At 41.6% G+C, this 14,168-nt stretch overlaps 1 protein-coding gene across 4 annotated transcripts in view; it reads left to right on the top strand.

The window, feature by feature from the left end:
- Positions 1 to 6,602: 6,602 nt before the first annotated feature.
- Positions 6,603 to 14,168, top strand: part of XPOT (exportin for tRNA) — a 45,476-nt gene continuing 37,910 nt past the window's right edge. Inside the window, exons 1-3 of one of the 4 annotated variants that reach the window (XM_035002235.1) lie at positions 6,603 to 7,003; positions 7,516 to 7,688; positions 10,952 to 11,085. In XM_035002235.1, coding sequence (XP_034858126.1) covers positions 11,026 to 11,085 — 60 coding nt within the window. In that variant the 5' untranslated portion in view covers positions 6,603 to 7,003; positions 7,516 to 7,688; positions 10,952 to 11,025. Of the gene's footprint in view, positions 7,004 to 7,515; positions 7,689 to 7,742; positions 7,763 to 10,951; positions 11,086 to 14,168 lie in introns of those variants that run through there. The other 3 variants (XM_035002234.1, XM_035002236.1, XM_035002233.1) reach the window with 3 other exon arrangements.

Genomic DNA, 14,168 nt, shown 5'->3' with positions numbered 1-14,168 from the left:
CATCAAGCATCCCGTGGGCTGCGGGGCGGATATTTAGGGGCCCTCTTCGTCCTCTGCTCACAGCAGCCCCAACCCCCCCGCCCGCCTCAGCTATTGAGGACCATGCCATTTCTAACAGACGGTATTGATGAGGGAATCCACAATTTCAAACTGGTTTTCTGTTAGAAACGAGATGAAATTTACCCATTTATTTTTGTTTAAGATTTTTATTTATTCATTTGAGACACAGAGATACAGAGAGAGAGAGAGAGAGAGAGCATGAGCAGGGGGAGAGGCAGAGAGAGAAGCAGGCTCCCCGCTGAGCCAGGAGCCCGAAGTGGGGCTCGATCCCAGGACCCTGGGATCATGACCTGAGCTGAAGACAGACGCTTAACCCTCCGAGCCACCCAGGCGCCCCTACCCATCTATTTTTAAATAGGCAGAACAACCCTAGAATCCTACGAAGACCAATCGCACAGATTTAGCATTTGATTGTAACATTGCCTGATACAGTCCTCTAGTTATTCATGAGTATGAATGTAGATCTTTTCTCTCCAACTAATTGAAAGCGCTCTCTCTGAAGGAAATCTTATAAATTGATTTGGCACGCACAAGCCTAAAGGGTAGGCTTGTCTTCCCAAGGTGCAGGACAAAACCCTGTAGACCGTCAGAGCTCAATCTGTGTAGGATAAATGAATGGGGGAGGCCCGCCTCTTGAAACGTTGAAGAACAGAGGGGGAGGAACGCTAATTGTGCACCCTTGAAGCGTCATGACAGTGAAAGTACTGCTTCGTTTTTTACAGATCAGGAGTCACTTATTATAAATTAAGTTAGAGAGATGAGACAGGCATAGAAATTTGCCTCTAATAACCCTAGGTAACAACTTCCATTTTAATTTCAAACTCTAGAGAAGTCATTCTCTCTCCCTGCCCATTCACCCAAAGTACTGGTACACATTTGTGTGTATTTTTGCTCCAGCTACCCACAACTCAAAATCAAATTGTATATTCTTTACTGCAGTTCATAGTCTCCTCTTCATCTTTTGCTGTTGTATATTGTATGCTATAGACAATTTCAGATCTTATGGGGAAAGTATAAACAAAATACATAAATAGATATTGTAGACTGAATCACTGCAAAAAGGAACTGAGGAGAAATGTTCGGGTGGCTAACCACTTCTGAGGAACTCAATAGCAGCAAAGAAAAACAGTATTTCTTTTAGTGGAGAGATTGTATTTAGTGACTAAGGAGAGAAGTGCCACCTGCTGACAAAATCTTAAATGACCTAGCATTCCAAGTTTTCTTAGAATCTGATCAGACATCTGTCTGATTCTTCATAACTTCATAGGTGGATAAGAAGGGGGCCCCAGAGGCATGACTGTTTCCTCTAAAATAAAGACTATCCAGGGGCGCCTGGGTGGCTCAGTCGTTAAGCATCTGCCTTCAGCTCAGGTCATGATCCCAGGGTCCTGGGATTAAGCCCTGCATCGAGCTCCCTGCTCAGCAGGAAGCCTGCTTCTCCCTCTCCCACTCCCCCTGCTTGTGTTCCTTCTCTCATTGTGTCTGTCTCTGTCAAATAAATAAATAAAATCTAAAAAAAAAAAGACTATCCCCTATCGAAACCACTCTACAGTTTGTTGCCTAAAACCAACAGAAGGCAAAGGCCTCTTACCTTTGCCAAAGAGCTGCCTCACAAGAGCCGTTCAGAGGCAAATGACTACATTCGAAGTGAAATGTGAAGCCCAAGCAAGGGAAAAGACCTCATTCCAAGCTGCTATTTAGTGTCCGTCAGGCTTTTGCTCCATACTTGGGCCTAACAGATACAGAATAACTGCAGCAGGACTAGAAAAGACAGTATACCTGACCTATCTGCCAAGAAACCCATCATAAATGAGCTTGGTGACAAGGCTCTAGACTTGACAAACATTAAGATGAAGCCCATGCAGAAGGGAATTTGACAAAAGTAGTGGTGGTTAAGGTGACCTCAGCTAAACTTTCAAGTTTGTGGCACACAGAAAAGGCAGCGTCATGGTTTTCAGGCACTGAGTGTTCTACACTGTTGCCAAGGTAACAACAAAGTTAAGTTCAGATCGCAGGAAAGGGCCTTAATAGAGGGGATAGATCACTGGATTTGGAGTCAGGAGACCTGGATTACAGTGCAAACCCTGTTGTTCGGTATCTGTGGGATTTCTGGAAAGTCTCTTAACCTTTTTGGACTTCAGTGTTTTATCATCCGTAAAATGAAACTACCAATACTTGCCTGGCCAACCAATGAGTTGGTATGAGGATCAAATGCAATGAATTATGAATTCTAAAAGCACTATAGACGTGTATTAATAATTTGTATTTCCTTATCTTTTGGTAAGCTTTATGTGGATAATTGACATAAATACATCCGAGATAGGCAATTACTCTTTATCTTCTAAGTCCATCTAAACTCAAGAAGCATTTAGTACAATTCCTGTGCAATAAAGCACTTAATAGATGTTTCTTGATAAAACTATCAAAAGTAATGGAACGGGGCGCCTGGGTGGCTCAGTCGTTAAGCGTCTGCCTTCGGCTCAGGTCATGATCCCAGGGTCCTGGGATTGAGCCCCGCATCGGGCTCCCTGCTCAGCGGGAAGCCTGCTTCTCCCTCTACTAGTCCCTCTACTTGTGTTCCCTCTGTCGCTATGTCTCTCTCTGTCAAATAAATAAATAAAATCTTAAAAAAAAAAAAAAAAGTAATGGAACATTACTTACCCAGAACTAATCCCTAAGGCACTTTCCTTAACCAGAAGAACTTTCACCAGAACAGAGTAGCCTTAGGTTGAGGGATGGTCAATTCAATTAGTTTAAAAGGGCAGTAGTTATGAGCATAGGACTGTAGAGCCAGATGACCTGGGTTCAAATTTCAGCTCTCACATTCAGGAGCTAAATGATCTTGGATGAGTTAATTTCTTAGTGCCTTAATTTTCCCATCTGTGAAATGGGGTAATAGTACCAACTCCATAGGGTTATTATGAGGATTAACAATGTTCTGAAGTACTTTATGACAGGTACCTGAAACAGAGTAAATACTATTTAAGGGTTTTAAAAATAAATTGAACAACTGTGTGATTTCCTGGAGTATATATGGGCATTTGGTTCCCCATATACAAAGTAATACCAAATTCTTCTCTGTTGGATGCTAGCCTAACTTTTTAAACTTTAGATTAAAGCTCAAGGCAAAAATCTAATCTACATATATACACACAGACAAAAAAATGGCATTTTTAAGTTGTGATTTTGGTAGATAAGTGATCAGGGAGCGATAGGTCATAAGAACCCTGTAAGGATTTCAAACTAGAAATATTCTTCAATCCCAGGATCCCAAGTGTTCCCATCTCCCAATTTGAAACTAAAGACAGACAATGCACATAGAAAGAAACTTGCAATCTGTAGTAGGTAAATAGAACCTGAATTTTTAAAGGTGTCTGATTTAGGAATCTCTTGGTGTTTCTATTCAATATCAGTGGATACTGACCATTTAAAAGACTATTAACAGTTAGCAATCAACTGACATGGAGGAGAGATGTCATTATAATGAAGCCTAAGGGACTGTACAGTGTTTTGGACTAAAAATAAAAGTTTTTTCCTTTGGGGCGCCTGGGTGGCTTAGTCGTTGGGCATCTGCCTTCGGCTCAGGTCATGATCCCAGGGTCCTAGAATCAAGCCCCATGTCGGGCTCCCTGCTTGGCGGGAAGCCTGCTTCTCCCTCTCCCACTCCCCCTGCTTGTGTTCCCTCTCTCGCTGTGTCTCTCTCTGTCAAATAAATTAAATATTTAAAAAAAAAATTTTTTTTCCTTTACTAAATAATGCTTCAGTCCTTTAGTCTGCCTCAGGCTTCCTGCCTCACACCCACTTCCTCTAAGAAAAAACAATGATTGGACTAGGACCAGTAAAGACAGCTTACCTGACCTATTTTCTAACTTCTTTCTCTGCCAGGAAACCCATCTTGAATGAATGAGCTTTTGGTGACAATGGTACTGGGCTTAACAAGCATTGAGATGAAGCATATGAAGAAGAGAAGTTGACACGGAACTCAGGGGTTAGCAGCTCACAACTGTATTATTTTTGGTTCAATTCAATGCATCTCACAAATATTTACTGAGAAATCACTATCCATAAACAGAATCAAGGTAAGATTTATTTTCAGTCTTCAAGAATTGAGTCATAGGTAAGACAACCACACAAATTTAATACAAAACAAAAACATATTAGGATATATTCATGACATAAAAGAGGTTTAAAAAAAGCAACATCAAAGAAATGATTAAACAAACCTGGTTGAAGAAATCTGGAAAATGCTCATAAGGGACATAGCATTCAATAAATGCTCAAAGAGTGAATGAAACTATTTCTTTTTTCCTTTTATTAGAGTCAGGTTTTTTTTTTTAATGTTTTTCTGCTTATGAAAATACTACATGGTCACTGTGGAGGATTTTTTTTTTTTGCCTTTTTGTTTTTTTATTTTTTACTTTTTAAAAAATTTAAATTCAATTAACATATAGTGTATTATTAGTTTCAGAGGTAGAGTTCAGTGATTCACCAGTCTTATATAATACCCACTGCTCATTACATCACACTGTGGAGGATTTTTTATTTTTATTTTATTTTATTTATTTATTATTTATTTATTTATTTATTTTTAAAGATTTTATTTATTTATTTGACAGAGAGAGACAGCGAGAGAGGGAACACAAGCAGGGGCAGAGAGAGAGGGAGAAGCAGGCTTCCCACCGAGCAGGGAGCCCAATGTGGGACTCGATCCCAGGACCCTGGGATCATGACCTGAGCCGAAGGCAGACGCTTAATGACTGAGCCACCCAGGCGCCCCTGTGGAGGATTTTTTTAAATCCAAAAATGTACAAGTATGAAAAAAAAATCATCTGCAATCTCAGCTGGTTTGAATCTCAGCTCTGCTGCTTTCAGTTTCCTTATCTATAAAATAGGGTTAATGATAATACTTACCTCATAGAGTTGTTGTGAGGATTAATTTAGGAACACTTAAAGCTGTTTCTGGCACATAATAAATGCTCCAAAATGTTGGCAATTAATACGTAAAAACATTGCTATGTGCAAGTACACATGCTTTAAATTAAAATAATGACAATGTTATCTATCAACTTTTTAAAAAAGATTTTATTTATTTATTTGACACAGAGAGAGACAGCACAAGCAGGGGGAGCAGCAGGCAGATGGAGGGGGAGAAGCACGGACTCCATTCTAGCACCCTGGGATCATGCTCTGAGCCGAAGGCAGACACTTAACCGACTGAGCCACCCAGGCGTCCCTATTAACATTTTCATATTATTTTATGTTAGTCTGCGATGAGAAAGCCAGACTATAAAGTGGTCAAATTTAATAACCCTTTCTGGTCCTCTTCACTTGGATTCCACCTAGTGCTTCTTTGTTTCCAAATAATGTAAGTTTTCAAAATTGAAAGATTTTTATAATCCTAGGTATTTTAATTACCATAAAGGGCCAATGTCGCTAGATAAACTATAGATAAGCTGTAGATACTAGGTAAATGGAACATACATAGACTGAATATATTAAAGATTTTGGAGCCACTCAGACTAGGATTAATATTGGGTCTTGATAGTCCTTGAGGGACATAGGTAATGTAAGAATCAATCCACGCAATTATCTACTTACTGAGTTTTAACTACAGGCTGGCACTGTCCTATGTGCTAGACTCCAGAGATACACTGAAATAGGACGGGAATCCTTGCCTGACATTTTAAAATTACAGACGTGATGCAAAAGTGATGGAGAATATTGTATATATGAAATACATAGTGTAGTGTCTTGCACATGGTGGGTCACTAAACAAATGGAGCTGCTAAATTGTTACAGTACTTTTATTCTACTTCTTTTCCGAATTTCCCCTCCCAAGTTTTGTTTGTTCCTCACTATAGTTAGAGCGACTGCAACCAAGTCTGTATTCAGTAGTGAATAAGCAACAATGAAACCTAACTGAGCACTTATTGTGTGCAAACATATATTATCCCAGTCCTCACAAGAATCCTTTGAGGTCAATACTGTTGTTCCCATTTTACAAATGAGTAAACTGAAATACAGCTAGATTATGAAAGTGCCCGAAACTGAGGTCAAGTGTGGGAGGGGAAAGAGGATGGCGGGAATTCAAATGTAGACAACTTGAGCCAATACTGCCTCTGAATAAACGAGTAACAGTACCAGAGGAGTAACCTACGAGAACTCCCTAAGAATGCTCTCCTTTTCATGAATGATAATATATTAGTACGTTTAAAGTGAAGTTTAAGAATTTTCAGCGCTCCTGAGAGGATAGTCACCCTCCCGGACCCTAAACACGTGGGACCATAGAAGAGCAATTAAATCACACGTGGTTTGGACTACGTCATCTGGATCTCAGGAGTTCGATACTCTAACCTACCAACTACCTAATGAAGCCTTTACGGAACGTTCTAAGCACACCCGACCGGCGGCTAGGACCCACGCGAGACTCAGCGGCGTGGGAGGGACTCGCGCCGGACGCCCCATCCCGGCATGCACCACAGGCCTCGGCGAGCGTCCGGAAGCGCCCCCCTGCCCGTTGCATGTCGGGAGTTGTAGGCTCCCGGCCCGGGCCCGCGGGCTGCCGTCCGCACTCTCCATGAGGCTGCTGGTGCTGGCCCGCGCGGCGCCGACGCGGGGAGCGCGCTTCGCGCTGACTCAGCGGCGACGGAGGCGGCGGCGTTAGCCGGCCCCTCGCGCTCTTTCCCTTCCTGGGGCGCCGACCCCGCCCTCCTGCTTGCCAGCTTGCCGGCCGGGCGCCACGCAAGAGAAGGCGCCAGGGGACGCGGAGCGGCGCGCGGCCCCGGCCAGCTCGGTCTCCGGCGTTAGCGCTGCGGCCGTGGCGGAGGACGACGGCGACAAGGACGAGGGCCGCTCTCTCCGCTCCCTGCGTGCGGCGCCGCTCCGCTCCGCTGACCAGCCCTCGGGAGTGCAGGCGGGGAGGCGGGATGGACTGATAGGGAAGGTGACTCGGAGCTCGGGGGCGGCGGGACTCGGATCCCTTGGGTCCGTGCGAGGCTGCGGGGAAGTTAGCGGGGAGGACTGGCCCGGGAAGCCCCCCGCTGGGGAGGGGTGCGGGCCGGGGGCCCTCCATGGCGGTGGCGCCCCGATGCTGGGCGGACTGGGTGGGGGTGGGTACGAGCTGCGGCCGTCGCCGCGGAGCGCGTCCCGAGTGCGTGGCCGCCCGTTGCTGGGTGTTTCATCACCCGAATTGCCACGAGGCTTCCTTTAGGGGAGGGACGGAGAGGGGGTGAGGAAGGGGCAAGGGCGGCCAAGGAGGGTTGGCATCGTCTGTGGCCCCTAATGTAGTGGAAGTGACCAGGCTCATTTGTAATAGCAGCGTGTCCCACTAGTTTCAACTGCGGAGACCTCAGACTTGCTTTGCTCCCCGCCCCAGGACAAAAAGGAGAAAAGTGTTATTTCTGTGTAGTAATTGCCAGCACAGACACGCCATTTCTTCTCTTCCCTTCTTCACAGTTCTGCAGGAGTAGACCAGCGTGATGTTTCCCAGTAACCAGAAGAAACGAGTACTTTTTGAAAGTACTAATTAGTTGTTACTGGGGGAAGTTACGTTTTATTAAAGCGACTTGTCAGCGTGGTGTTAAAAGACTGGAAAGATTCAGTCTTGGTCTTTGAACAGTCTTTAGTAGGTGTGGAGGAATTTCCCCAGATTGTTTGATTTATTTAATGGCTACCAAAGAAAAGTTCGGGCTTAATATTTTAAGTATGTTGCTTGCCTTTTCCCGAAACATTTACTAGATGCATAATTGAAGTGTTTATCGCATTGTAACAAATGTTTAAGCCTGCACGTCTATGCCACGTTAGAACATTGTGTTCATGCACAACCTTTAACTGAGGAACTGTTACCTTTTCTGCACAGGTGGTAACTTTTCAGTTGTTTGCACACATGTAGCTAATTCACCGTTTCATAGTTGTGTTCCACTGCATATTGATTATTATACAGGTTCCTTCTCTGTGGGGGTTCTTTCTGTACTGACAACTGTAGCAAGTTTATGTTTCCTTAGGTTATTTATTGGCCAGGTTTTTAAAGACCAGTGCTGTTTTTGCTTGATAGAATTAAAGTGACTTGACCAAGCTTAAGCAATTTCCCCTAAATTCAAAGAATCTCTTTAGGACTTTTTTTTTTAATTTTTTTTTTTAAGATTTATTTATTTGACAGAGAGAGCACAAGCAGGGGGAGTGGGAGAGGGAGAAGCAGGCTCCCTGCTGAGAAGGGAGCACGGATAGATCCCAGGACCTTGGCTTGGGATCATGACCTGAGCCTAAGGCAGCCGGTTAACCGACTGAGCCACCCAGGTGCCCCTATAGGACTTTTTAAAAAGATTTTATTTATTTATTTGACAGAGCACAAGCAGGGGGAGCAGCAGGCAGAGGGAGAAGCAGGCTCCTTGCTGAGCAGGGAGCCTGATGCAGGGCTCCATCCCAGGACCATCTATAGGATCATGACGTGAGCTGAGGGCAGCCGCTTAACCGATTGAGCCACCCAGGCGCCCCCTCATAGGACTTATTAATCTGGGATTCACAGAAACTCAAATTTTCTTTTTTGTGTTTGCATTTTTCCAGGGAATCATTAAATTTTCTTGTCATTTTTGGCAGGGATAGGGGAGGAAAACCACTGCCTTTTTTTGTGTTTTCATCTGTTCAAATGTCCGTTTATTAGTATGAGATGATAAATCAAGACTGCTGCAAGTAGTTCCCATTTCCCATGTGACTAGCTCTGAATTATAAATAATCTGTTGAGGGCCCACTTTGTGCCAGGCATCCTTTACATACCTTATCTCACTGAAGTCTTTGCAACTTTATGAGGTAGACCCTCTCTTTCCCACTTCATAGAGAGGGCTCTCTCTCACATTTCCTAGTTGTCCATATGGCCCCAGTTTGAAAATGACTAGATTGGAATACAAACCCAGGTATTTCCAAACCCAAAGCCTATGTTCTGCTATGTTCTAGAGACATAATGAGGAATATTTAAGATGGTCCTTTCCGTTTAAGATTATAATGAGAGAACACTGGTAAGCAGGCAGTGACATGTTAGCACTTACAGAATTGGACAATAGGGGTCAAAGAAGTGTTCTTGAAAGAGGTGACCTCTAGGCTGAATTTTGAAGGACAGGCAGGGGTTAACCAAGTAACAAGAAAAGAGCAGTAAATGCAAAGATGAAAGGCAGAATACCGCTGGCCTTGCAGGGTTGGGGTGCAGAATAGTGAGGAGTCATTCAAGAGTTTGCATCTTAACCCTGAGGGCAGTGGATCCTGCCTTGCTGTAGTCTGAACGTTTGATAGTAATCATAAGAGAAAGGGCTGAGCTTTTCTGAAGGGCTCTCAGCACATAACCTGACTTAACTTGTTTCAGGCAGGCCCAGGGGAAGACAGAAAAGCATATTGTAGTTGGGGTCCTCTAACCTGGGTCAGATACTGGCCTCACTGTTTCAAAAAGGCTGTGCGCCCCCACCCCCTGCCTTTACTTTCTTGGCTTCTTTAGGCTCTGATCTTCTCTTTGGTTTATGATAATTAACCCCCCCCCCCCAAAAAAAAGCCCTGTAGCCTTTTTTTTTTTTTTAAGATTTTATTTATTTATTTGAGACAGAATGAGAGAGAGAGAGCGCGCACATGAGAGGGGGGAGGGTCAGAGGGAGAAGCAGACTCCCCGCCGAGCAGGGAGCCCGATGCGGGACTCGATCCCGGGACTCGATCCAGGGACTCGATCCAGGGACTCCAGGATCATGACCTGAGCCGAAGGCAGTCGCTTAACCGACTGAGCCACTCAGGCGCCCCCCTCCCTGTAGCCTTTTGATGGGAATAGTAGGCATGGTCTCCCTACCTCATAGGTATTGAGAGAATAAATGTGATTTTCACATCATTTAGAATTTGTTCCTTGTTCCCTCGGTTATACATTCTATCAAAAACCAGGTTGCCTTTTGGGGCTTAATCATGTTCTTATTTGAGAATGTTAGACCCTGTACTGTGAAAAAGTACATTGCTTTCCAAAGACTAAAAAAAATGTTCTTAAATAAGAGTAGTCAGTATTAAGGTCTGGTTTATCAATTTTTATAGCTACTATTAAAAAATGTTTTTGAAATACATTTCTAAAATTGTCCAGAGAGTCTATTGTTTAAAAGTTAAATGACTGGTTTTTCATTCTTCTACTCCTTCCTCTTTCATCTGACTTACCTTGAAGTACTTGATAGACACTCCAGTAAGGATATTGAATTCCAAGGTTACTATTTAATCAGCCATTCTAAGTTGTTTTTTTCCTAAAGATCTGTGATATTGGTAAATGGAAGTAGGCAAATTAGTATAATAAGATAATCTAGATTTGTCATATTTTAATATAGTTGCAGAGTTGCATTTTTAAGTACTGGGGATGATTACACTGCATAAATGAGATGCTTCTATTTAAAGTAGAAAAGAATTACTTTGTATACTTGATTATCTTGAGGAATAAGAAAATTTGAGAACATTAATTGCATATGTTAGATTTTTAGAAATTACACATTTGTGGGGTATTTAGTAGGCCTATTCTTCTGAGACTTAGGTTCCTTTAGTTGTAATTTGGGGTAGTTTCAAAAGTTCTTTCAAGGGCGCCTGGGTGGCTCAGTTGGTTAAGCGACTGCCTTCGGCTCAGGTCATGATCCTGGAGTCCCGGGATCGAGTCCCGCATCGGGCTCCCTGCTCGGCAGGGAGTCTGCTTCTCCCTCTGCCCCTCCCCCCTCTCATGTGCTCTCTCTCATTCTCTCTCTCAAATAAATAAATAAAATCTTTAAAAAAAAAAAAAGTTCTTTCAACATTTACACTTATTTGCATAATGTCATCCACTTGTTACGATATTCTGGATAAGCATCGGTTTTGTATCAAGTATTATTTTCTTTGATGTTTTTTTGTGTGTGTGCAGATGTTTGTGGATTCTTCTGTGGGATCAGAGGGCACGCCTATTGTAATCAGAAAACTCCAAGAATAGCAGCAGGGATGGATGAACAGGCTCTTTTAGGGCTAAATCCCAATGCTGATTCAGACTTCAGACAAAGGGTAAGTTAACTTAATCATTTTTTAAAGATTGTTACCACAGATTTGCATTAGAGGACTTGAATTTAAAAACAAAATACATTTGATGGTAAAGGTTTCATTTGAGTAGAAATGAAGAGAGACAAATTTGAGGTACTTGAATATATTCTGAATACAGAAACGGTGAGCATTGTGATTGATGTTCTTTTTAGTTGGCTCAGCAAAGGTATTAAAATCTCATGTGATTCAAGGCAGCTCTTTATGTCACATCAGTCATTATTTCTAATTATTTAAAAGTTGCAGTGCAAAGGATTGCTCAAGGAACTTTCCATAGTGGCAGACATGCATATTTTATCTTTATATTTCCTGGCTTGGTCTGGACAAGTTGTTTAACCTTCATGTTAGTGATATTTAGCATCCTTGTTACTTAGTCCAGGCAGACATGTAAGTTAGAGGTTATGATATGCCATGTCTTAGATTACATAAAATGATTAGATAACAAGGAATCCATTATGAGGTGCGGGGATATTTGAGCAAATATAAACAATTAAACACAATGTAGGCTATACCTGTAATCATGGCTATAGCTGAACGATAAAAGAAGAATTTAAAGAATAAGCCTATAATTAAGTTTTTTTAAAGATGTGGGTGTTTTGAAATATAGGGTAAGTGGAAGGAGAACCATCTTCTCTTTCTACTTCTCATAGCAAAGGATATTTTTTATAAATGAGCTAAATGAGGGTAACAGTCTCACTAAATATTATTGCAGTTTTGTTGTCCTTTTAAGGAGAATTTTTTTTTTTTTAAGATTTTATTTATTTTTTGCGAGAGAGAGATTGCGTGGGAGTGAGTGCATATGAGCCGGGGGTGGGGAAGCAGACTCCCCGCTGAGCAGGGAGCCTGATGCGGGACTCGATCCCAGAACCCTGGGATCATGACCTGAGCGAAGGCAGATGCTTAACCTAACCGACTGAGCCACCCAGGTGCCCAAATTTTACTTAAAAAATTTTTTTAAGTAAAAAAAAAAAATCTCAAGTAGTTTCTCACATGGTTCCATGCCTCTGCTGTTACATAAGTAACCAACCATCCGCATAAAGTAACCAACCATCCGCATAAAGGTAAATAACAAGAATTGCGATTTAAATAATCTGGCTAGTTACAAGATACCTAACAAACTAGTTAGGACATCAAAAGACATTTAAAATCCATGTTTTCTGTGTGTAGACAAATTTCTTTATGTAGGAGTTTAAGCTACCTACCTTCAAAGCCTAAGTCACATAGTTGAAGTATCATAGATTTTTACCTTGGTATTGCATGGCTATAACCTTTTACTATTTGTTTAATTATTAAATAGCCTTTTCTGTTGTTTCTTTAATGATCCTTTATGGAAATCATTTGTTTTTTTATTAAATACCACTATCCAACAGATTTTTTAAATGTGCAATGATCTTCTTTTTCAGAAAAGTAAATCCAATGCATTGTTAGTGGTCTTAATATAAAATTATGCTTTTTATCAATAAAAACGAGTTCTATCAGTTACAGGTTTATGTCAAGCATCCAAATTCAGGCTTAGTTTGATATCCCATTAAGCCAACCTGAGTAACAGAATTAATTAGGATAAAAAGGAATCTTAAGGAAAGTGAATTCTGATAATTCTGATGTTGGAAATCAAGAGTAGTGGAACACTAAATCATTTTGATCATAACTGTCTGCCAACTCCAATTCTCAGTTGTCTGGCTATAGTTCATTTTTTTTACAGGGACAGTAGCTAAAGTGACTCTGTTGCCACTTAGAGGCAACAGAGCGTTAAGAGAAAAGGTATGAAATAGAGGAAAAGGTGATAAAAGCTTTGACTTGTTCATAATTGCCACAAAATTTCACTTAAAAATGCTAGTAAATGGGGCATCTGGGTAGCTCAGTCGGTTGAACTTCCGACTCTTGGTTTCGGCTCAGGTCATGATTACAGGGTTGAGGGATCGAGCCCCGCATTGGGGCTGCATGCTCAGCTGAGAGTTTGCTTGAGATTATCTCTATTCTCTCCCTCTGCTCCTCCACCCATGCTCTCTCTCTCTCAAATAAATCCTTTAAAAAAATGAAAATGCTAAAAATGCATGCATTCAGAACGCAAAGACTTTAAAACCTGAAAACTCTCAGGTTATTTTCACTTTTTTAATGGAATCAATGTCTTTGGCTTAAAACTTGCTATTATTTAAAGAAAACGGTATGTCAGTGATAATTCTAGCAGCTGAATCCCCCCCTTCTTTTTTTGGTAAGTGAAATATTAGGTGGTAATGCAGCATACATGATTGACTTCCACCTTGCCCTAAATGGGACAATAAATGTTCCTAAAAGAAACCCTAGGTTTCATGGAATATTGTTAGACAACAACTGGGTTGTCGCCTGTGTTCTTCTGTTCTTAATTTCCAAAGATAACCATTATTTATATTTAACATAGTATTTGGTGATCTTCATCTACTTACCTTCATTTACTTGGTTCTTTATCAGTGGGAGCAGCCAGTGAGACCACATATGAAAACCCATTCCCTCATTCATACAACTGTAATAGAGCTTTTTTGCTTTAAAGGAAAAAATTTTACATCTTGACTTTGTGTGTATAGGCAGACATATATATTTTATATATATATAGTATATGTACACACAACTAAAACAATTTACACAAAATAATAGTTATTTTTATTATGTGCAGTGCACTCTGATATTCTGTCATTTTTTGATTGCTGATCAAGACCTATAAAATTGATTTCAGGGGTGCCTGGGTGGCTCAGTCAGTTAAACATCTGCCCTTGGCTCAGGTTGTGATCCTGGAGTCCCGGAATCGAGTCCCGTGTCGGGCTTCCTGCTGGGGCGGGGAGTCGACTTCTACCTCTGACCCTCCCCCTTCTTGTGCTTTGTCTCTCTCACTCTCACATAAATAAATAAAATTTTAAATATATATATATATTAAAAAATATTAAAATTGATTTCATCACCAGTGGGGCACAAACCACAGTTTAAAAAAATATTTACTAATTAAAATTAGGTTACTCTAGGGCGCTTGGGTGGCTCAGTCGGTTAAGTGTCTAACTCTCAATTTCAGCTCAGGTCAT

The sequence above is a fragment of the Mirounga leonina genome, unplaced genomic scaffold (genome assembly GCF_011800145.1).
Source record: "Mirounga leonina isolate KUSES-001 unplaced genomic scaffold, KU_Mleo_1.0 Mir_126, whole genome shotgun sequence".
NCBI lineage: Eukaryota > Metazoa > Chordata > Mammalia > Carnivora > Phocidae > Mirounga > Mirounga leonina.
Note: the sequence above shows the minus strand (reverse complement) of the source record. Positions and strands in the feature narration are given on the sequence as shown.